Source organism: Corvus cornix, chromosome 9 (assembly GCF_000738735.6).
Source record: "Corvus cornix cornix isolate S_Up_H32 chromosome 9, ASM73873v5, whole genome shotgun sequence".
Classification (NCBI taxonomy): Eukaryota; Metazoa; Chordata; class Aves; order Passeriformes; family Corvidae; genus Corvus; species Corvus cornix.
This window is the reverse complement of record NC_046339.1, coordinates 20134657-20160377: the sequence shown is the minus strand read 5'-3', so window position 1 is coordinate 20160377 and position 25721 is coordinate 20134657. Positions and strand designations below refer to the sequence as shown.

Here is a 25721-nt window from a genome sequence, read left to right as displayed (position 1 = left end):
TTCTAAGCATTAAAAAATCACCTTAGAAACTCCTGATAGCTATGCTGCTTCCAGAATCCAGCATCTCTTTTATCTTTCCTTTTAAAAACTTAAGTCTACAGAACAGAGTTAAGAAGATATTGAAACTAGCTAAATAATGGTTTAGACAAAGAAGGGGGAACCATCTGGTTTTGCAGCCATCCATTTCCACAATCACAGTGTCTCAGGTAGTGAAATGTAACTATGGCTCATTTATCTGTGTAGTAAAATGTAGGATCACTAATTTACAACGATGTTGTAACAATAGTTTTCAATGAAAAAAATGCACCAATTATCCTGAATAAAGCATGAAACAGCAAATATCAATGGTTAACTGGGTATCTTCCTTATCTACAATAGTGGCTACACAATTTACTGATTGCTAAACAAAACAAAGGAGTTTAATGTTGTTCTACCTCACAGGCAAGTGTTGTGTAAAGCATTAAAGTAGCTGTGCAATAAATTCCCATGTGTTAACAACTTGTGGTCTGTACAACAGTCAGTAGCCCAGTCATGTATATTTTTACAGGAAATGATACTCCAGCTTTCTTTCTTTGTGTTCCTCATGTGCAGAAAATAAAAGACAGATTGTATAGAAGCACACAGTCCAAGTTCAAATATACAGAATATATTCAGGACTACAAAAATACTCATGTTGCACTTTAAAACATTTAATATTTAATTTATTTGTGTCAGGTGTTTATGACAGTCTATTTTAAATAAGCTCTTTTCACACCACTATCAGCACTTTACAGATGCCATGTTTTAAGAAATCAAGTACCAATGAACACCTATGTCATACTGCCACAATTACTGCAGTGTTCCAATGCACATATCTAACTTCAGGCAATAAAGGAATACTTCAGCAATAAAGCCAGATTTTGACCAATGCAACCAATGCAACTGGGAATAAATAAAAATGCTTATTACACTTCTGCTGCACTGAAATCTGTATAATTTTGAGTTCACTTAGCATTGAAAATCATTAAAATGATAAACAGAATGTCTTCTGATACTAGACATAGTTACTTACTTTGGCATTTTCTTCTGTGTTTAGTTTATTACCCTTTAATAGAATAATCTTGAAAGGGTTGGAAATATCCCACACACTCTGAGAAGAGACACAAAGATACAAGTTCATTCTTCACCACTGTAACATTGTAACCTATTTCATAAGCTAAGCATTTTAAGATAAAGTCACAAAAACAAACCAAAAAATGCATTTTAAAAAATATAAATTTGAAATCCTAAAAGATAAATTAGTTATCACAGCTACAAGAGGAGACAAAGTAAAAACTCAGCTGAGAGCGAGCTGGAGATGAGAACATACATCATGTACTACCTGCTGACAATTCAGAATAACCCTTCAAAGTTGTTGTTCATTCTGAATAACTGCAGAGTGTGTAATAGAGCAAAGACCTGTCCACATTTCTTAGAGTGACAGTACACAGGCTATAACTGTGCAGTAAGGCCACAGGTTTAGCAGTAAAGGAAGCACCAGGTTATAAGAAAGTCAGCTGTATGTTATGGCAAAAGTTGCCATCAGTGCAGCAGCAATGCCATGCAGGATGTCTGGGCTAATACAAGAGATCCCAGCCACTCCTGCCCAAGGGAATGAAGCCAATGCACAGCAGTGGAGCTGGAGAATCCAGTTCTCTGCAGTAACTTCTCCAGCTGCTGCTGACAGATTATTCCTGCTCCTCTGGGTTGTGATTAAAAGTAGAATCCATAGCAATGGAAGGGGGGCGCAGGAAGGAGAAAAGGAGGATGGATGAGGTGAGGGAAGGTAAGAAGTTTCCAAAAAGCCTCAAGGTCTGATGTTTCTGAGGTAAATCTCCCAAGCAACAGGAGGCTCTGAGTTGACCCAGGTGACCTACACTGGAATACAGCGGTCACAGCACAAATCCCAGGCACTGTGATTTATATTCTACGAGTCATTGTTCCCTTTGGGTATCAGACATTCTCCCCATGAACTTACAGTTGTTGCTCTTGTTTTTTTTGGTGGCAGAGGAAGAGGAAGGTTGGAGGATTTTCGGTTTATGGCAGCTTCTATGGCAATCATCTCCTGCTCACACATCTTCTTTATGGTGCAACACTCCACCAGGGTCAGCTGGGGAAGAGTCCTGTTCATCACGCAGTTGCGGATATACTGAAAACCCACGGAAAACAGTTGTTACCAGCCAGCAGACTATTTCTACAGTAACTTTCAAACCAAAGAAACAAAGAATCCATTACAGAGATACAAAGGGAATGGTGCACATGTGTTTTACAATTGCAGAGGGCTGCAGACATGAGGAGGGAGGTGCTACTCTTCAGTAATGGGATGTGAGGAAGCGCCTCTGGCCAAGGCAGCAGAGAATTGTTACACCAAGTTCCAAAAAACTTCATGTACCTGGAATTGAATTAATGGGTGATCACCAAAGACATATTCTAGCCTTCCACTAACTTGCAGCACATAGTCAGCAGGATCAACTTCCTCATCATCTTTTCCATGGATAGTCAAACGTTTTCGGATTGCCAGCTCATTCAGCTTGATGGGATTCATGTTAGGAGACACCTGAAAACTAAATACATCCTAACAAAACACAAACAGGAACATTGAAGGTCAAACTTGTCATAGTCAGACACACAAGGCTAAAATTGCAGCACACATAATAAAACAGGTAGAAAAAAATAACTGTTAAATCCAGACTATTTTAACAGTTAAAGTCTGTATCTTCAGGGCAATCAAAATAATAGACACCCTAAAAGCTATAAGATGTTAATTCCCAAACTTTTATATTATCAGAAGTACATTTAAAAACATAGGTCTTTATTTGATTTAGCAGTGATTTAAAGACTTCTAGAGCAATGTATTGATCTAGAAGGCTGTATTTTGGAACGCTGAATGAGAGAGACAATAAATCATGATATATTTCAAAGTATTTAGCAGTACTAGATGTGTTAATTTTTCATCCTTCTGGCCACTAGCAAGTTATCCTCTTTCTAAGTATCACTGAACTCAGAAGAAAAAGCTTCAAGTAAGAAAGTAGAAGAAGCTGTGAATGTGATTTATGTAGAAAACCACCACCACACTGGGAGGAGAGCAGAAAACAGAGTAGCAGCCAACACCTGTAGCATTCTGAACCCAACAAGGAAAGACTGCATTTTTAAAGAAATGTTTAAATCAAAACCCTTAGAGGCTGTCAACCTACTTCCAAAGTATCTCTAATTTTAATGTGTTCTAAAAAGATAAAGGTAAGAAGTTAACTCTCTTTTGTAAATTAAAAAGAAGGTTTAAATTAATTTCAAGTTCCTAAAGTAAAAGATCTTCTGTGAAATCCTTCATCTCCCTTCATCTACCGCATTATGCTTTGCACAGGTTTATTTGCAAAGGTTGATTCAGGAGGTCCTGTGGTTTTGTTGTTTTATTTTTAAGTTTCACTATTTTTTATTTACACACCCAGTTCTGAAGATGTGAGCATCCTAAACCCAGTAGTTGACAAATGGGAAGTGTTGTCTGCTTACATTCTTTTGACTTGTGCTTTATTTATACAGACTGGTAAGAAGCCAAGCTGCCCCAACGGAACAAGTAAACTCTGCAGAGTGACACTAAATTAATTCTGTATTTTCTCAGTTTCTGCCTGGTTCACAACAGCTTCCCCCTTTCAGAAAGCTGACGCAGTGTGAAGGCTTTCTTCTCCTGCCATAACTGGGAGTGAGTAGACAGGGAATAACACTTTTTCTTCCCAGGAAGCTGGTGCTCTCTGACAGCTGCCTTGTTTCCCAGATGTAGAGCTTAACAGATGTGTCACAGAGATGGGGATCAGTCTCTCCTGCTCCAGAGACAACCATGTAGCCCTTACAGCTCACCCACACCTTCTAGACAAAAAGTATTTTAATATTTCTTTCTCTCAATCTTGCAGCTGAAAGAATTGACAGAACAGTCCCCACACCTTCCTATTTAATTCTCCTGGGATGACTCCAATACTCAGTGCAAATAGTAAAGTCTGGAACAGAGTTTGCTGCTCTAAAAAGCAGATCAGATTTGAACTGTTAATAGCACTGAAGGTCAGAGCTGGCAGCAGAAGCATTTGAAACATTTGAAATGTCAGCAGCCTAAGGTATTACAGTGGCAGGCAAATACATTCTGCACCAGCATGAACTTTTGCACTGCTTTTGTACTGTCAGCATATGCATATAGACACAGTATTTAATCAAGAGCTGACAAACACACAGAATCTCACTCCTGGACAACTACAAGTTCTCTGTTAAGCTGAAGAGGACTGGAAAAAGTTTTGTCATAAAACACCTATGCATCCAACATCAGCTGGTGTTACTGGTGCCCAAATTTAGCTTTCAGCTCTACATTTAGTGTTTCCAGAGGCAGATGTGTGTACCATTTTAAACCTTTAAAGTTTAAAAGGATAGTACTAGAAATAATTCAGCTTTGTAACTAAAATCATCTGAATCATTAGAAAATCAACATCTTGCTCCTGGGTCAAAATGGGCACCAAATCTAGCCTGATGTATTTACACACTTGTAAGATTTTTAAGGTTTCCAATGCTGATCATTCATGGTTATCCAAAAGAACAGAGTGCAAAAAATGGTAATGGGAATACTGGACTCAAGCAAGAGTCACAGCAACTTCAACATCATAAAAACTCATGCTAAAATATTTCAGGATTTCCTGGTAGAAACTAAAGGGGGTTTTATTTTAAAAATAAACTATGGTTTTGCTAGCCTAAACAAAAAGCTAACTCTCAGTGTTTTAGTTTTCTACTTGCATTTCTAGTTAAGGGAATACTAATTCTTTGTTTTTTAGAAATTTATTTCTCAATCTTATTAGCAGATCAACCCCAAAGATGCTCAGTGAGTCACTTACAGAGAAGTGTGTTGAATATGGTGCCTCCCAATTACCAGCAATCTCTGATGAACTGAGCTTAAAACTGAATGTAAGTGAAGCAACACAGGAACAGTTGGCAAAAAAAAGTCCTGACAACTTTGAACCACGTGAAATAATATAGAAGATACAAGTTGTACATTTTGCCTTTAGAAGTTGAACTGTAATTAGACTTTAGAAGCTCCATTCTGAACCATAGGCTCACATCCTCACTTTCTTTCAAGAGTCAAGTATCCTGGTGAAAGACTTTACTTTTTAAAGCTAACACCATAATGTAAGTATTCTATGTCACTTATATCCTTGAGCAATCCCATGTTAATTCAGTCCTGGATCAAGAACAGCTCATGAAACATGAGGAGCAACCATTCCTACCTGACAGTTATCAAAATGAACAGCCACTACAAGGTTTCCACTATAGAGTTTATCTTGGAAGCTCTCTGGGATTACAGGCTCTTGTTCTGGTGGGTAAGTGTGCTTCAACCAGTCCATCCAGGAGAGACCCACAAGTGACTGAATCTTTTCCTCACTGATTCTCCGCATTTTAGCTCGGAAGTCGTTCACTTCAGGATCTTGTAAGGCATCGAACTCATGGAGACCTGAAAGAATTCAAGGAAGCAAAAGGATACATGGGGCCCACATATCCCATTCAAATCGTTACTGTCTTTAAGTTAAGGTGACATAGGTGGTTTCCTTCAGCCATCCCATCCAAAATGGGTGCTCAAAGTTGAGCTGGGTTCTACATTGTCCTGTACATCAGTGGACTTCCAAAGTTCCTTACACAATTCCCATGCAACCTGACATGAGTGTTTATTTTAAACACTAAGAACCAATGTATCTCTTAGTTACTATGAGGCAGAAAATCCAACCTTACCCTGATTTCAAGGTAGTTTGGAAAGTTTTAAGTCTCTCCTCACAAGAGCAAATTAAAGAAAAGCACAATAAATGCATCATAAAGACCACAGAGCAGAAGTGCTTGCAAGCTATGGGGGTTTTTAATCCCCCAGAAAGATGACATCGTCCCTTTTGTATTTAAAAGTCAAAAAAGAAAATCATCTACTCAAATCAAAATGACATGACTGAAATTTCTACCAATACAAGACCAGTAGTTACTTTTCCAAAACATGTAATGAAAGAATACACAGGGCAAGTCCTGCCTGACCAACCTGGTGGCCTTCTACGATTGAGAGGCTACATCAGTGGACAAAGGAATGGCTGTGGATGCCACCTACGTGGACTTCTGTAAGGCCTTATAATGTCCTTCTCCCTAAATTGGAAAGAGATGTTTTTGATGGTGGACTGTCCAATGGATGTGAAATTGGTTGGATGGTCATATCCAGAGGGTCATGGTCAATGTCTCAGAGTCCCAATGGACACGAGTGACAAGCAGTGTCCCTCAGGGTGCATTGGGACCAGTATTATTTAATAGCTTCATTAATGACAGACAGAGGGAGTGGGGGCCCCCTCAGCAGATTTGCAGACGACACCAAGCTGAGTGGTGTGGTGACACACCCAAAGGATGGGATGCCATCCAGAGGGACCTGGACAAGCTCAAGAAGTGGGCACGTGGGAATCCCAGTGAGGTTCAACAAGACCAAATGCAAGGTCCTGCACCTGGGTCAGGGCAACCTCCAGTATCACCACAGGCTGGGGGATGAGCAGATGGGCAGCAGCCCTGCCCAGAAGGATTTGGGGGGGCTGGTGGATGAGCTGGACATGACCTGGCCATGAGCACTCAGAGCCCAGAAAGCCAAACGTGTCCTGGGCTGCATCACAAACAGTGAAGGCAGGTGGGCAAGGGAGAGGATTCTGTCCCTCTGTTCTGCTCTGGTGAGACCCCATCTGCAGTGCTGCACCCAGCTCTGGGGTCCCCAACATAAAGGGGGCAGGGACCTTCTGGAGAGAGCCCAGAGGAGGCCACAGAGAGGCTCAGAGGGCTGGAGCATCTCTGCAATAGAGACAGGCTGAGAGAGGTAGGGTTGTTCAGCCTGAAGAAAAGCAAGCTCTAGGGAGTTTTTAAATTAAAAGGATAGGTTTAGATTAGATGTAAGGAAGAAATTTTTTACAAGGAGGGTGGTGAGGCACTGGCACCAATTGCCTAGAGAGGTGGTGGATGCCCCATCCTGGACATGTTCAAGGTCAGATTGGACAGGGCTCTGAGCAACCTGATCTAGTTAAATATGTCCCAGCCCACGGCAGGGGGGTGGAACGAGATGACCTTTAAAAGGTCCCTTTCAACCCAAACCATCCCATGTTTCTATGATACAATGGAAAGCTGTGACTTTTTGGTACTTCAGGATGTGTAGGGCCTGCAATTGTCTTTATCTTTACTCCTGAACTTTGAAGGACATTGTCCAAATCACACAAAGCACCAAGCACCTCTTGAGAATAAAGCACTAAGTTTAGAAGCTCAGACAGGAACACATTTTTTTTCCTGCTAAGGTACAGAACAGGGGCTGCATAAGGCAGGGTCTCACACAGCTCTAATAAGCCAAATATTCAATCACAGAATGTGAATCTCTCTGAGTCTGTCAGAATCTGTCTGAATGGTTAAACTGACCAACTGTTCCCATTGTCAGCTCTAACAAATAGGCAGACAGTGTACTGCTGAAATCTAAACAAAACCTGCAGTCTTTATAAGAGACCTAACAATGGCTCATTGTTTTAAAACAAGAGATATGACCTCATATGACCCTGTCAATCTTGATTGTATAACCAAGCAGAGTAGATTTAAAAGCTGAAAATTCTGAAATAACATCAAGAATAAGTTACTGTGAAACCTTTAAAAATAGCTTTTCATTGTTTGATGAAAATTAGTGTCACAATTGAGAGTAAAAACAAGAATCATTGTTAATCAACTCAGACACCTCGTATAATAAATTCATAATAATTTCTAGTTCCTTTTGAGTATCCAGTTTGCTGGTAGGTTATTTCTGGTAACACTGTTCAAGGATTATGCTTTTCTTCACTTAGTAATAACAATAATATATATTTTCTCCTCATCTACAAAATAAAATTTGCTCTTGATTGATGTAGTAATACAATACAATGATGAAATGCAATACAGAAAGTAGCTTTAAACAGCTTTCATGTGTTTCATCTTGAGTATTTCAATTCTTTACAACTATATCAATATTTGTTTGACAAAGGGAAATATTGAATTTTTAATACTTTTTTTTTTTTTAAATCTACTACCTGCCCAATTAAGACCCTCATACACAACAAAGTTTAACCTCATTTCTAAAAGAAATCAAATGGAATTACCTTTGCCTATAAGGACACCTATTTTGGAATCCAACTTTTCTCCTGGATCACAGTTCCTTGTCACTAGTTTAAGGACAGGGAGAAAGGGTCTAACATCACAAAGCCTCCGTGTTTCATCCTCTAATTCTTCATGTACGGCAGTCTGATTCACACATGAGAACATGTAAGAGTCAATCTCCATAAGGAGATGAAAGAGTGGATAGGAATGTGCCTGCTTCCATAACAGCTGCAATGAAAATAAAGAAATAAATGAAAAAAACTCCAGAAAACAGGGACATATCTTAAGGCACTGAAGGTAACATTCATTTCCATTTATGTTCCCAAAAAATATAAAAGAAACATGTTTGCTAACTTGGAGAATTTTTATCACTATATATCATTATATGTTTACTTTGACTCACTTTCAGTCTCTATCTTGAGTGATTTCCAGGACAGACCTCTGTAGTTAGGATCAGCATTCCTTTTCTTTGGAAAACAGCTGAATATCAATAGTACCTGTTTATGGCATGTTAAGTTTCCATGTGCCACAAGCATCGAGAAAAACAGACAGCTTAGTTCAAGTCCCTTACTGCTGCTATTTACACATTTGTTTTTAAATTCTTTATCACTTGAAATCACTTATTATATTAGGAGTAAGGTTAGTCTGTGTTGTAATTCATTCACTACTTAACTCCTCAGTAATTTTTCCAAATGTCCTCACATGGCCATTATCTGATCAAAGGTCAGTAGATTGTTTTTTAGTGTCTGTGGTCACTTCCTTATGTTCTCCCCTTCCTTTGATTTGGATATTCCCTCACACTTTAAGTGATAATCCAATTTGTACAAAACCTTTAAGAAGTGGCAGTCACAGTTTTTAAAGCAATTCTCTTTGGTGTCACTCAACAGAAGCAAGAGCCCAATCTGTGACTTCTGTACTAAAAATCTAATCAGACACACTAATCAGAGAAATGTTAGATCAGCAAACAATGGATTACTGATGTGTTAGAAAAAGGTTTAGAGCAGCAATACAGTGTTATTATAGAACTATTAGAATAATCTCTGCTGAACTGTAACTATCAGCAAGAAGCCACTTTCCACACCTTGCCATCTGCCCAAACCCAGGGCTACCCCCACATACACACACTTCTTTATCAGTCAGTCTGCTGTGCACGTGCCTTCAGTACCTTATTTTTATGCCTGCTAAAATTCATTACTTGATTTGCCAGAGGGCATGTCAAAATCAGAAACAGCCCTCATTCCAAACTTAAGTTAACTGCCCATTTGGTATTACCTGTTTAATCTGAGATATGGTGGCATCTCGAGGGACATCCAGGTTGATGTAGATTCCAGTGGGCAACAGGAAGTCCACAGATACTGAGCCATCAGCACCAATCTGTGAATCCACTGCCCAGATGTCAAGGCTGTCTGTCACGGCAGGAGGCATTATGGAATCTCAATAATATCATAACCACATGGCCTTAGGGGAAAAAAAACCCTAAAATTCAGTATACTTAACCTTCTATAATTAGACACACATTTTAAAGTCCTTGGAAAGTTTACATAAGCCTGCTTTGAGCAGCTCAGCTTACAACTCTGGGGTCTCAAATGCCAGTATTGCAAACACATAAGCATAGTTCTTACTCATGAATGTCATTTAATATAATAAAAGTATTTACCTGGCAAAGGGCTATTGTTGAGATGTTTATATCATTAAAACTAAGTAATAAGAGAAAAAATTAATTAGAGGTTAGCTGCAACAAAGTTCGAAATTAATTTCAAGTTTTCTCTAAACCTTTTCCAGTGTAAAACACAACCAAAGTAAACTTCTTGGATGAATCATGGCAATATTTCATATGAAAACGCATTATCAGTTTCATTATTTTATTTTTTGCAAATTTCCTGTTAGTTGTCCACAAATGTGGCCAGTGACATATTGAACTTGAAAGTCTGTATTAATAGCAGGAAAAATTTCTTCAACTCTACTAGAAAGTGACATTTTCCTCTAAAGACACTAACCTCAATTTGTTTTCACCCTTAGAGAATGACCATCCTCTATGAACTCCACCCACTGCAGGGTAGGAGGAAACCCTATCTGTGATCTCCTTCAGCTCACTACACTGGCTTCCTGACTGCTTGTCCTCTGTGTTTCAGGACATTTTTATTTATTCTTAATGCTACCACCAGTTTTTCTAACCTTCCAAGTCATCTTTTTTGATTACCACTCTCTAAAGCTGAATTTTCCCTTCAGCCACAGCTCACGTAATCATGTACCTTCCTCCTCATCCAGACAATGCTCTTCAGCTGACAAAGGGATGGCATTGTAAAACACTATTGTAAAGCACTTTAGTAGACAAGTTACCCCTACATCTTCCAAATTATTGTTGGCCAGCATGAGGTGTGGGAAATCACCATTTGTAACAGTGTGTCAGAATGTGCAACTCCACTTACAGCTTTCCAATATTTTAATTGGGAATTCCCTTCCCTAAAATGGATAATAGATGGTGCCAGCAGCACACAAATCAACTTGCCAGTTCAAAGCTGCCTCAGGTATTTGACAACACACTCCAGTTCCACCTCCAACTGCCACATAAATACACTGAATAACAAGACCGAAATCATTCCAACACCTTTCCATTTGGCCTTAGCAAAGCTTCGAGGACCAGCACAAGCTGCCAACACATCTTGTAACTGCACTAATACATGGATCACTTCATATTTTGTTTGTTCTAAATAAAAATATAGCAGAGTTTTCATTAATGCTAAATAAAACACCTCTAAATTTCAGAAAGCATAAATACATAAGGAAATGTATTTTTCCTCAATAGAAGCAACAATTAGGGAGCTCCTACCATCATCACTACCAAATAATAGTTTTACCACCATTCTGTCCATGTTTTCCTCCAAGAAAGTCCGCTACACCGACCAGATTGAATTAAAACAAAAAGACTAGGAGATGGGGGTGTGGTACAAGTAACAAATCAGATATGAAGGTATTTCATATGAATTACCACAGTTTACAAATCCATCCATTCATTGTTGGATGTGAGAAGTTTAGCATGGGGTGTGAGCTCTAAGCTGTCTAAAAGAAAGAAATAAAATGTTACCTCATCATTACACCCAGTACAGACTACATTATTGGAATAACACAACATCTACCCAAAAAACAACTCTAGACAAAATGTGTAATTCCTCATCACCAATCAGTATATTTTCAATGAGCTACTATTTTAATGGGATACTATTCATTTTCCTCCATCCAGTTACTTGTACACATAAAATCCTGGTTGCAACTCTGTTGTAACTGAAATTAGTAATCAGCAAAAAATAATAATACTATACATTTTTCATACTTGGATGCATACATGTTTTCAGTTATTTTGTGTGGTCATGAAGGTAAAATAAAGAGGTATTTCCATTAGAAAGCATTACTTGGACAGGTACAGCAGCAAGGAAATCTGTTTTATGTAGTTATTTTGTATACAGTTCATTCCTGCTTTAATTCAGCATGTCTTTTCTATTTTCATCCTCTTTCAGATGTTTTTCACAGTTGCAGTTGTTGAAACCACTTTAGTGCATCAATAAGAGTTTAAAATATTCAAAGAAACAAGACTTAAAAATGCTGCTCCAGACACCACAACACAGAGAGTCATAAAGTTCTTGTAAGATACTTGTTTATAATTATAGATTTCCAACACAGACACCAGAATCTTTTAAAATTCCATTTGCATTTTCAATTTAAAAGGGAAGAGAAGCCAATCTGAGCATGCTGAGAAGCTATTCTTGGTTTCAGGCACTTACTTAGTATTTCCTTCCTCAAGGAAGCAGGTCAGTGTGTTTTGCAGCCAGCACCCTGTTTCTGCCCCAAGAGCTGACATCACAGGGGCCAAGACAGAACCAGTTTTTATCCTGAGAAACACAAGATGGCCAACCCACAGCAGCTCTGGAGATGAGTCACGGCCCCAAACTGTGACATGTGTGGTGGCACTGGTGACTAACTAACAGTATCACATCTAGGAACTGAAACAAAGGCAAAAAGCCATCTGGATTGGGAGCAACAACACCAGAGACATTTTAAACAACTTCCAGCTAAAGGAAAAAAACCAACAATTAAAATAATAATAAAGAGCTATTTCAGGCTGTTAACTTCATAGCTATTCCTGCCCACTGTCACAGTAACAACAACTTCACATACAAAAGAAGGAAGTAATTAAACCAGCACTTAACCTTGGCTACTCAAATGTCTAATCAATGACTTTGAATTTCACAGGAGCAAAGCCCAGTACAAAATGCTTTTCTAAGTTACAGGTAGTACTGACAGACAGCATTCAAACCTTCCCATGTAAAGTGTAAATTTTCTCTAAGCTTTAACCTGCAAATTTCAGATACATATATATGTGTGTGCCCACACACTCACTCTCTTAATCAATTTGTATTTTAATATATCAGCAGTTCTGCCAGAGCTGCTTATACTAATGGAAAGAAGTCAAACACAGATGAGTAAAACATCTGCATAACAAGAAATTTTAACACTCATCTTGGTATTTATTTATATAACGTACACAAAGAAGAAGCCCTAGAAAAAGATTTCTCAATTGGGTGCTGCTGTTTTGGTTTTTAAAGGTCTTGCCATCTCTAGGCAGACAAAAGAATTTGCTCTGGTGCTAATAGCCTTATTCCTGAAGCCAAAAGACCTTACAGATTTCTCCTCACTTCCCAACAAAAGTACATCTCATCATTTAACCAACAAGACCACTGGGAAAGGAAAAAAGGAAAAAACAAAGACAAAAAAGGGCTACCAGAAGCAGGCTGCTTCTTCCTTGATTTCTAAAATAGTTTAAGGACAGATGACAGTCAAAAGTAAGCAACACATTTTTATGTGAATTACAGCCATTCATGTTTTCCCCCTAACCAAAACAGAACTAGAATCATACATCCTGGGCTATACAGAGTAGGTATAAAACTAGCTTGGAAAAAAAAATGTAGGCAACACTTCCACAGCAAGTGTTGGCCACCAGCAGAACCACTGGAACAGTTAACAAAACCCAGGCATTCAGAACATTCCCAGGCTTATTCTTTAGACTAAAGGATCAGTAGGATTTCAGAAGCTGTGGTTACAAATTGGAGCTGTGTTCTCTTACTAAACCACCCACCCATTTTCCTGAGGGCAGGCAAGACTATCTTGTGTCAAGCTCAAATCCATGGTGACTACTTCAGGACGTCACTGAGAGCCCAGGACCACCCAGCTGCAAAGGCTTCACTCCACTGTGGAAAGAGCTGGTGAAATCAGTTTTACCCCTGTTGGGTAGTTAACTGGCATATGTACAGGAATTAAATCCAGGAGGTGCAAAGATCTGACGTAAAACAGTACCGACCAAGAAGATACAAAGGGTAAGCATGAGAGAGAGTTTGTAAGGTTATCCTGAAATTAAGAGCTGCCCAAGAACATGCTCAGAGAGAGCCTGCCTGGAGCACTGCAAAAAATGAGACATGGAGTAACAATGCAATGAACTCTCCTTTGAAAATAATTGATATCAGCAAAAGACTTAGACATTAAAAAAAGACCAAATCCACTTGAATTGTCATCAACACTAAGCATTTATCTGCGTCAGATAAGTTCTTCTAAAACCAACTTTTTGAAGAATGCAGCAATTATGAAAACTCATGCTGTCATTAAATCCTTTACTTGTGAACTCACCACAAATCCCCTATCACTCATCCTTTGAGGTCTGCTTCTGTTGTTAAAAGAACATCTACATAAAATCCAATGCAACATTCAGTGTTTTATCTTGAACTATAATCCAGAAGAATACTAATAAAACACAAGTAAAAGTAGCTGCAAAGACGGTGATAATACTAAACACACATATAATGCAGCGTTAGAGGAAAATTTTGATGTCCTGTTATCTCTCATAGCATTTATTCTCTTGAGCACAAAGAAAATCTTGTCTTTGGAAAAGTCTTGATAAGAGCTATCTTACATCTGAAATGATGTCACCCACCTCTGAAATGTGGTCAGAGTTCTCTCGGGGTGAAATCAGTATGCTGTCATCCCAAACAGATGGCAAAAATCTGGAGGGGAGGGTTATTTATCTATTAAAAAGTAATTTTCCTTAAGAAATAAGTTTCTTTTATACCACCTCTTCTAAACACAGGTGCATTTTAGGGGCACATAAATATCTACAGCTCGTCAAGTTAAATATAAAGCTGGATTTACTTTTTTTTCACTAAATCCATGAATATTTACATAAAGGACGTACCAGAAGCTAACTTGTTTTGGATGTGCAAAAACTAAAGGCACTGCGCTTATCCAGATTTTTGCTTTATGTAATAAGTTGTTACAACTGTTGAGCACCACATCCAAGACAACCACCACTGTGATCAATACAGCTCTTTATCTACTGCTTGCTCTGTCATGTGGCAGTCAAGGGGCTAAAAAAAAAGTCTTGCAGTAGTGAAAAGGGCCACCCCATTCAGACACACAAGAACACTGTTTAAACAGTATCTTACTGTCCAGAACAGATGAGATGACAATCTGACCACAGTCATTTTCTAGGAAACAGCAGCAGCATATCACGTAGTCTAAGTAGGAGAAACACTAAGCACTTACACAACACAATCATTGTAATCGTTTTTCTAGCTACGTAAACATATAGTACTATAAAAAGATGAGCAAGCTATAAATGAAATATTTGAGAACAAACAAGGGAAAAAAGCCTCGTAGAAAGATGGAAAAGGAGTCTGAACATGCAAGAAGACTTATGTCCTTTGAAACTTACAAAGCCTTTAGAAAAAAGTTTTAAAAAAACATTGAAAACATTTCTTCTGAAGACATTTAAGACAAATATATGCGTTAGATCAGTGCCAGTTCATGGCTCTGTAGAACTACATCCTCTTCTGCTCCTCAGTCTGTACCAGATTCCCGGGAGCTGTTCCACAGCCCAGGGCAGTGTCCAAGAGCTGCCCGGGACTGCCACAGGCTGTGACAGAGGCACTTCGGGCACCAGCTCAGCCCTCTCCACTCATCAGTCCTGTTCCATCTCCTCATTGCTCCTGTTCCATCCCCTCATCCGACCTGTTCACCCTCTGGCAGCGGGCGCAGGGTGACATCAGGGTTAATGAGGAATTACAGCCGACATTTGGTTTAAAGGTTTAACGTGACAAGAGCAAGCACCACCTATGCCAAGCAGTGCATGTGCTACTAAGAACTGTATTTTCTATTCACCCCTCCGAGGTCATGCAGGACCAATAGTGACCCTCTTAAAACCAGCACCCAATGCACTGACAACTCAAATGCGTGCCACTGCTGACCATGGAAACCACTGCAGACCGTGCCATGGGAATTCTTATTTAGCCCTAAAGAGTGAACCCACTTAAGGTTCCAGCCTTCTACAGTTGCATAGGTGAATTTCCATCCGAACTGCTTCCAAATCTAAAAATAAAATACAATCAACTTGATGATAAATACAAATGCCTAAATCAGCTCTTTCCACTCCACGAATGTCATGGGTATCTATCTATAATAGCAAAGATTTTAAGAATTCAAGACATCTACAAAGTAGCCTGGAAAGTTATTTTTAAAGATCATGTGGTACTATAAATATTTCCCAGCAGTTTAGTTCAACTGCCACATGAGCTGGCCCTATGGAATGGAAAATTAAATGTCCGTTTAGTCAGGGTTCCTCCAGAAATCAGAACAAAAATATCATCATTTAGTTTTCTAAAAATATCTATGTATTGAAAACATAAAAGGCCTTTTTCAAAGGCCACATTCCCTCACAGTGCTCACACTGGTACTAAGAGTGGTCTCTCAGCCATCAAGTCCAGATTCTCTCATTCTCCTCATGAAATACAGCTAATTTTCCACAAACAAAGATAATTTCATTAGGGTTTTTTATCTCAGATCCCTGATTATCTTGCCTGTTCATCTCCTGTAGCTTTATTCCTCTGGTGAACCCATACCATTATGCACCAAGCTTTTAAAACTGAAGTCAGGATTTCAAACCCACAATGAATGCAGGTTCTGCTCTGATATTAATGCATCTAAATAAAAGTGGCCCAGTTTTCAAGAAATGCTGAGCACCTGAATTTGTAATTGACTTACATAGGACTTAGAAATATGAAAAAAATGCAGACATGTTAGCTGGTTTCAAATTAAACTTTAAGTAACTTCATTTGAACAGATGGTTAGGTTAGATTAACTCTAGTCTTCCCTTTTTACGAAAATTATTCTACAATTCAATGAAAGCATAGTTTTAAAACTAGCTGTGAATGAGATTGTCTTCAGATTTTTTTTTTTTCCTGGAAAACAAGTCTACATGTAGAGAACGACACTACTAAAATGGTATTCCAGACTCAGAAGACTTACAGATTTGGCTTGAACAATGAGGATAGAAGGAAAATCTTACTTCCTGTTACTTTATATGCAGGCAAATACACACATTTGCTGTTCCCTTCAAAGAATATTCATGATGAACTGAATAAGTGAATAAAACTTAAGTCCCAGGCTTCTGATAGACTTCTGACAATTCACAGGCAGCACATAATTCATAATGAACACAAAACAGTAACATATCAGCTTCTCACAGCTAATTCACAGCCAACCTCCATGCTACCTTGAAATTATTGCATAGATACATTAAATATAAATAAAGAGTTTCGGGCCATCCTTTTGAATTGTGCAAGTGAGTTGTAGGGAGAAGAAAAACTCCTTTCACATTTCGATATTACTGTGTGAAATTGTCTTAAGAAGCATCCAGTCACTCAATCACATTGAAGCTGGGGACACTATGAGAAAACATTCCCTTTCAGCTCACTGGAATGCAGTTCTGCATGATTGAGAAGGGAGGGAATATAAAGGAATGGAAGAAAACAGCAGATTAGAAAAGCACTGTCATATGAGTAACAGTTCATTTGACACCTTGACCAACAGAGTCAGGGGGACAAGAAGTAAAAAAGCTCAAAGGAAAAAAAGCCCAGGCCAATTATTCAGTATTCTATGTCAACTGGGCTGTGAGAAAACATCTGGTAGAGTCACCTTTAGAAGCATTTCTAAACAGCTCTCTCAGATATTTTGGAAAATTTTCAATAGCAGCAGGCAGAGTAGGCCCTGACACGAGGGGCAATGCATTCAGTATAGCACACTCCAGGACAGAAAGGTGAGACTAAAGATTTGGGCAAAGATTAGAGCTGGTGAGTTCACAACCTGGATAACTCCCTTTGGCACTGCAGAGCACTGTAGATACTTTATGGACTAGAGGGAGGCTAGCATGAAATGTTAGGGTATGTTGAGTTCCAAGAATAGACTAAGCATTTAAATGATGGCATGCTCACATGGATATTTTAAACAAACAAACAAAACCAAGCTTAACAAAAAAGGTGAATGGAGGGGGCACAAGGGAAGAAGGAGGACTGGACGGTCAGACTGAATGGGAAAGGAAGAGAAGAGGTGACCCATAGCCCAGAACAAAGATGTCAGTTTAACACAGGCAAGTCAGGCTGCTTCCATAAAGCTGCACCAGTGCTTGTGCCAGCACGGTGAGGGTGCAGAGAGAAGCAAGAGCAGTGGTAGAGTGGCAGTTTCTTGCAGCCTCAGGGCTGGCTGGCCACTTGACAGCTCTTAACATCATTTCAAAAAATGTAGGCAAAACTACAGCCTAAAGGCCTGGCTTTCTGACAGTCCAAGCTATTATTAGAACTATCATGCAATGTCTCTGTCATGAATCTGAAAAGATGCATTAATAATCTGTGCTTTTATTGATTTATTGTACTAAGTAAACTGTAGGTGCCCTGTCCCCCCATTGTTAAACGAGAATTGTACCAGACTTCTTTGTCTGACAACAAAACTAGGAAATAATAAACCAGTATTAGTTCTGCTCTCTGGTATTTCCTTGCCTGCTCTACCACTCAAAAAAAAATTTTTATTCCACTGTAAACACAAAGGAAACATTCCACTTAGAAGATATTTAAATATATAAATAGTTACTATATAAATAAATGTTATAAATTTTACTATATATATTATATATAATTTTAATTTAATAACTATATAATTTTATATAGTTACTATATAAATAAATAAATGTAAATTCCTCTCTTTTGGAATTGTACAAATGGACCTACAACATCAAATCTCACCAGCAGCCAACTGTTTCCTTCAGCTATTAAGATGTTACATCTAGATGACATGCTACTATAAGGAAAAAAAGTTAAAACAGAAACTAAGGTTTTCCTATAAGTAGATACCTCTTCACACAGGGACTAAAAGATTCACCTTTTAATTATTTCTCATATTTTGATCAAAACCTCTAAGAAAGAGGGTTGTTCTCCAGCAGACAGATTGCATGCAGCTACAGAGAGAGGTGAACCAGTGAAGCAATTAAAACCAGTTGAATATTAATGAGTGAAATTTACACCTACAAGGAGGCCACACAGACCAAAACACAGAGCTATCACATGAGCAGACTGTGCTTAAGTCTCATACAGAGATGCCATGGATCCTACAAGGTAGAAAGATGCCCTTTAATGGAAAAAAATATAAATTTTACATGCTTCATCAGGCCAGACATTCTTCCTGATTGGGTCTGTTTCTTACATAATCTAGTCTGGATTTTTGCAGCTATTTTTCTTCCAACACCAGCTTCAACACCCCTATCACACAGATTCAGAGGTGGCTGCTCACAGCCATTTGTTACATGGACAGGACTGTTCAATGCTGACCAAGCACTGAAGGAAATCAAACAATTCAACTCTAATGCAAATATTTAGATATATTTTATGTACCTTTTTCATGACACTCATTTATGAGGACAAGTTGAAATACAATGCCATTTGGTAGAAAAACACAATCCTAAAAATTCCACACAATTGACACTGTTGTCATGAAGTTAAAGGTAACAAAGACAAAAGTAGCCCTGGCCATTCATCATAAGGACCAAAAATATTCAAGATTATGTAGGAATTACAGACTATTTAGCCCGAAAAGGACCTCTGGGAGTCAGCTGGTCCCAAGATTAGGTCCAACATTGAAGTTAAAGCATGTTTCTTAGGAGTGTGCACACATAATTTTGCAAGACTCCATGGATGGAGGCTCCACAGTATCCCAGAAATGCAGCTACCCTTGGAGCCTTCAGCATCCCTTCAGCGGTCAGTCCTTGGCTGACTGCTCCTGGGGTTACTTTTCTCCAGCTGTGAGATTCAGCATCTGCTTCTAAGACTTCATGAGAACTCCACCTGGCTTTTTAACTGTGAATAGAGATTCACAGTTTGCTACTGTGATTCACAAAATTTGCTACTCAAACTTTATTTTAATGCTCTTAGTACTTAAAAAATTCCAATTGCAAAATACCTTGTGATGATTGAAATGCACACAAATACACACAAAGGTCCAACTAAAAACAACAACAAAAAAAAGGGTTCTGAAACATTTCCCCAAAAAGGAAAAATCAGAATCAATTTTAAGTTGTAACAATGGAATTCTCTGAGTCTCTTAAAAAAAAGAGGGGGGAAGGAAGAAGCACAAGTTTACTGATTACTGAACACCTGAGCAAGTTTTGTGTCTGGTATAAGCCTAAATACAATGATTTAAAATTACTAAAGCTGTCTCCAGTGGACAGTCTTCATTTTATTTGTTTGGAGAGCTCAGTTTCAACTTTATTGTCTATCTGTTTTGGTAACTTGATTACTAGAGTCAAGAATTAACTTGTCAAACTAAGTGTGCAAGCAGCAAATAGGTTGGTTTGTTTGTTTGTATTGGGACATTGTGAACAGGTGCCTGTATTTCTACTGTGTAGTCTAGTAAGGCAGTAAAAGACAAGTAACTCCACATAATACAGCTCCTGAGAACTTCAGGGGTCATAATTCAGAATCAGGTGCTACAAGAATGTTGCACATGAGTATTTATCAGTCACTTGACATATGGCCTAGATCAGAAACTGATGCAAATTTAAATATGCTGACTAAAAACTGTAGCATTTAAGTACTTAGAGAAAGGGAACTAACACGTATCAACTTCTTTAAATCCACATTTAATTGAAAATTTTATGGTGTTTTTTTTTAAGAGAGGAAATCAATCAATCCAAACATGTTATTCTGCCAGTTAAAAACACTTTGCTAAAAACACCAAGTATGAAAAGCTTTTCTTGTCTGATTAGGTTCCACAGACGTTTTTCTACCAAATTATGACACCCTATACACATCCGTGTTTAAAGAAGAAGCTAAGAGGAGTCATTTCCTCTTGGTAATAAAGCAATATGCCAAAATATACTTCTTGTAAATTAAAAACACTTCTCACCCCCTTCAGTTCTAATGGCCAGATATTTTTCATTCCCAACCAGGCATTCAAGAGTATTTCCAGTGACTCCTGCAGAATTACATTCACATAATCCCACAGCATGAACAAAATGCATCAGACATAGGCAGTTTTTTCCCAGTTTCTAAGGAGAATATGTTTTAGAATCTGACAATCCAATACAAAGTGATAGAAAAATAATTACACTTCTCATCTCAAGCACATGAAATAGACAGAAACTAAGCATTACACTGTATCAGTATGTAAATGTTTATTTATCTGGTAGCAAAAGGTGCAATCCTTTTGTGCAAGGTGCAAGTCCCTGCATTAGGTAGAAAGGCTTCTTTTATCATCAATGACATGTGTCAGCCCAGAATTCACAAAAGCTAGAAGTGAACTACAAACAGTGAAGAAAAGATGTATCCGAGATTCATAAATTGAAAACCTGAGCAAGTTTGATGAATGATGGAGCTACAATACAGGATAAATAATAGCGACAACAAAAATATTAAAGTCACTCAGAAGAGCCATGACTGGAGAGCAACAGACAAAAAAGAAGTGTATTTTCAAATTCCCTGGAAAATACAAGCAGTGCTTTAATTTTTGCTGGCAAATAGGGGCTTATATGCAATCACATCTATACCACACAACTCCCTGGTCAAAATCATGGCCAGCATACACAGCAGCCAAGACAAAAATCTGAACCCCATTAAAATTTCATAAGATACAACTACTTCCAACATGGAAGATGGTTCAGTGGGAACCTATGAGTCCATCAGCAGCCGATCAACTGAAATGAGCACGGACCCACCCATTTATTTTCTTAATGTAACTACAACAAAGTTAAATACAATAAAAGCCTAATAGCCATGCTGACTTTACAAGCAAAAGATAATAGAAAACAAGCCAAAAAAACCCCAGTCCTGTAATACTTACTCCAATGAACTTTTCCTGTTTCAGTCTGACTGTGTAGTGAAGATACTTTTATTAAACATTTTCTTCCTATTACTCTTGTTTTTTCAGAAGATTCCACAAGATGACCTCAATGTGATCTAAAAAAAGCAAAACACAACATGATGTAACTAACCAAATGAGAAAATCAGTAATTTTTATTTGGTTTAAAAGCTGCAACAACTTTTTGTGCAGAAATACCTAATTAATCACACTATTTTTTATTGTCTTCAAATACTACAGCACCACATTCAGATTACACAATCTAACAGTTAAAAGAATGTCAAATCCACAAACGCCCTGCTACCAGAAAGGGAAAAAAGGAAGGAATAATTAGAATATGCCATTTATTCTAATAAGTAGTATGATAGTGAATTAGTCAAAAACCTTTTTAACTGCTACAAATATTTTCAAATTTTTGTGCACTCAGTTTGAATCAGACCAGCAGATGTCCATTGCAGTTAAAGACAAAAAAAAGGGAGACAGAGTTGCCTTCATTATCTTAAGCACATTTTCTTTTTTTCCTCCGGGCTGTAAGCTGATTTTGGTGAAGGTTTTTTGTTTGTTTGGGCAGGGGGGAGTGGGAGGGAGGTTGGTGACATTTTTTTAAGAGTGTAATATTATCTGTTGTTCTACTATGGAGAATTTGAGTTGATGACACAAGTGATCCCATCTTCCTAGTCATAGAGTTCAACATGTGAAAGGTTCAGTAGGTCTCTGACCAACAAACACCCTGCTGATGTACAGGGCCAAACATCTCCACAGAGCCAAGACATCATCCTCATTAGCTCTACCTTGCAAATCAAGCTCTCAATAAACAAAAACTACTTAAATCCCCCTTGAGCCAAAGCAGTGCTATCAGTTTGCTCTGATGTTATCTACAGGTTTGTAGGCCAAGCCACAAAGCACAAGACATGTAACTACACTGCACTTCCCATAAACAATTATTTTTCTAAACCACACCAAGTAAGTCCCACTGTGCTTGTAAGAACTCAAAACAGTACAGTGACCAGGAGGGAAGGTGGGCTGTCATTGCCCCTGTCCCACACAGAGCAGGATTTCTCTGGGAATTGGCACGTAGAGCCCTCTGAAGCAACTTGGATTCTTCAGTGGCTTTGAGGGATAAATTCTTACTGTTCTACCTGCTTAAGCCTGGAAAAAAGTTAAGTTACTGCTCCATGCACAACTTTTTGAAAACAACCTTATGGTGCAGAAAGGTGTCATAAAGGACATCTTTGTCCCAAAATGGGTTTTCACCTGGTATGCAATAAGCCAATTCACACACACTGAGTTATTTGATTTATTTAGAGGCATGAGCTAGTCCAGAAACTTCTCATCATTAATGTCTAGGAGCCTACAGCAGGGAACACACACACAAAAAAGACTAGAGAAAAATGAAGACAGCGTTATATGATTTAGAAATTGCAAGGACAAAGCAATTGCGTGAATCTCACAGAACCAAGGCTGAACTACCAGCCTGGAATTCACGTTTTACAGCCACGTCAATATTTGTGCTTGTGGAATCAGAAAAATCTGAATCAAAAGCTACCAGCCAGCAGGCAGGATCTTAGGAGGGGGTGTGAAATGCATCCTACTCTAGCTAACAGGCATGACAACAGAACTTCTACCCAAGGAAGAAATCTTGCATGACCTGTGGCCCCTCAAACAAGGGGCACAGCGTGTGACTGAAGTACCATACCCTGTGGCAGGAGCAGGATACTATTTGACTGAAAGCTGGATATCCCAAACTTCTAGAGGTCAATGGCTAACTAGACACATGATAACAAATCAGATGGTGGGAGCCCAGAAACTATCCAGGGTCTATAAACTGTACAGCTTAAACAAACCAGTGCACTGTGAATAGCTCCTATTACAGTTCCTGTGTTCACCCCAGTCTCTCACTTCCCTACAGCTCCATGTCCTGTTTACCCTCTTTTCCCACAGCACTTTGTATCTCTGCAGCTCAGACACGACATTGACAACAGGCCTCCTGCTGGTCCTCTACAACCAACTGTGGGGGATCAGCCAGTCCTCGAGATCTTAAACCACTTCTAAAGCACACAGGGAAACCCCCACTACTATATTCAAGCATGAGAAACAAACCCTTCATTACAGGACAAGGGTGTGCAGCCTTATTTTTGTCACCAACCAACCTTTCCTGTTTTTCAGAGCAGCAGAGCAGGGGTTAAGAGAGGTGGTATCACTGGACTGCAGATCACACCATGGGCAGCCAGGACACCTTCCACCTTCAAACAAGTGGAGAATTTTCCAAAGGCTGGTGACTGTATCACCCAACAGACAGAGTGCAAACTCTGCTGGCCTTTTATCGACCATGAACAGCCATTGAGGACTCCAACTATGTAAGAAACATGCCAGCATCATCTTTGGGAACTGCATAAAGATCAGAAAGACTTAAAGGAACTGCCTCACAAACTGGACTCTCTAATGATGACATCTTTGTCCCCACTGCACCTCTCTGGGGAACATGGGAAAAGAGAACTGGCAGTTGGACATTACAAGCCACCCCTTTCTGGGTCTGTTGGGTGTGAGCTCAGCGAAAAACACACCACCAAACCACCTTGGGCCCACACCCATATGACTTCTTCTGACAGTACCCACCAAGGACCCAACAGAAATCCTTTTCCATTCCAGCTTGTAACTTCTGCATGAGAAACTGCATTTGGCGAAATAATTCTTTTCATGAATCCTTTAATTACATCCTCATTGCATAGATACTGATTTGATGTAAATTGTAACTTGTTTTTTCTAAAATATTAACAATCTTATGAGGCAATTCAGCAATCATAAAATTGTGTGGTGGCAATCAAAATGCCTGTGACAATACAGTAAAACTTTTTACAGTTCTCCACCTACACTCTATACTTCCCTATGTCCACAGAAACACTTATGAACATATGACCAAAAAAAATTACATCACAAGGAAAGAAAGGGGGAAGAGCTACAAGAAACTTTTGCCAAGAACTCTTGTGTGGCATCTAATGTTCGAGAAAAACAATTACAAGCCAAGGAAACAGGCCACTCACAAAGAGAAAAGGAAAACTAGAAGAAAAAAAAGAATCATTCATAAGCAATGTAAGATGCTACATAGAAATTACTGGGCTAATTGTGGCCCGATTGTCTTCTGCTCTATAACAATTTCTAGGCCCATCAGACAGGCTGCTCTGTCAATTCTTCCAGAGTACACAAAAAATCCATTTGTTGGAGAGGATGCTCCAGGTTTACTTCAGGATAAGGAACTCTGAGTGGGTTGAATACATCATATAGCCGTTTCTTGGGTATCTTCTCTGTAATTAAACCTCTTACTCTGGAAGAAAGCACTGCAAAAGACACCAGGAGAGCACTAGCAGATATTTAGGACAGCAATACACACAGAAGCACACAGCTGGGGTATTAAAGCTTTTGGTTCACAGCTTTGGTCACCTCAAAGCTGTCTTGAGCATTTCATGCTCTCAAATAGTCCTGAAGACTGGACAAGTGAATATCACACTAAATTAGCAGCTGTAGCAATGAAGAAACTCACCATTTTGGAGTCGGAGGAAAGAAAAAACCCAAAAGAAACATCAGTAAATACACTAAATATCTTCAACTTAAAAAAATATTGAAACATATAAAGCAACTCAGTCTTCCTCAGTCTTAAGTTCCAACAATAATAGACATAAAATTCTTCAAGAACATTCACTGTCAGTAATTAAGCCATTACAACTCAAATCCAGGAGCTTAAACAGTGAGCAAAAGAGAAACTCGCAGCAGCGTACATCTGCCTAAACGACAGCAACTTCCAGCTGCTACACGCTGCATACCTGAGTGCACAGGCTAAAAAAGCAGGTTAAAGCCTAGATCTGAAAAAAGTATTTCTTACATATTACCTAGAGTTGTGTGGAAGATGATCCAGATGGCAGAGCTCTACATAAGCACCATCCTGACAGTGCAGCGTCCAGAGTCTCTTCAACAGCACAAACCAGTTTTGACCTTTTAAAGGTGGCACTTATTTCTGCAGTAATATCAAAAGACAAAATACTTACTGACAATGGACAGCACACTGTTACACACAGAACAGCATTCTTCTTTGTGTTCTACTTTCCCAGGTGTTGGTGCTTGGTCAGAAACCAATAATATCCTTTAAAAAGCCTCAGACTTCTCTGAAATGTGAAACCCACCTATCTTGCACAAAATCTTTTAACCAAAACTGAACAGGCAAAGAGCTAAAAGTTCTCATTGCACAAGAACAGCCACAGAAAAAGAAAAAAAAAAGGCAGAGACAGAAATTGCAGAACACCAAATGAGTTCAAAACACACATCTATGTCAGAACCATAAGTCAGTT

The 25721-nt window shown here is 38.8% G+C and overlaps 1 protein-coding gene across 9 annotated transcripts in view; it reads right to left on the bottom strand.

The window, feature by feature from the left end:
- PIK3CB (phosphatidylinositol-4,5-bisphosphate 3-kinase catalytic subunit beta) overlaps window positions 1–25721 on the bottom strand; it is a 99605-nt gene that overhangs the window by 27455 nt on the left and 46429 nt on the right. For 5 of the 9 annotated variants that reach the window (XM_039556690.1, XM_039556691.1, XM_039556692.1 and 2 more), the window contains 8 exons: window positions 25266–25390; window positions 21364–21479; window positions 9433–9618; window positions 8163–8388; window positions 5274–5497; window positions 2411–2593; window positions 1997–2167; window positions 1052–1129 (listed from right to left, as the gene is read on the bottom strand). In XM_039556690.1, coding sequence (XP_039412624.1) covers window positions 1052–1129; window positions 1997–2167; window positions 2411–2593; window positions 5274–5497; window positions 8163–8388; window positions 9433–9585 — 1035 coding nt within the window. In that variant the 5' untranslated portion in view covers window positions 9586–9618; window positions 21364–21479; window positions 25266–25390. Of the gene's footprint in view, window positions 1–1051; window positions 1130–1996; window positions 2168–2410; window positions 2594–5273; window positions 5498–8162; window positions 8389–9432; window positions 9619–21363; window positions 21480–25258; window positions 25391–25721 lie in introns of all 9 variants that reach the window. The other 4 variants (XM_039556693.1, XM_039556694.1, XM_039556695.1 and 1 more) reach the window with 2 other exon arrangements.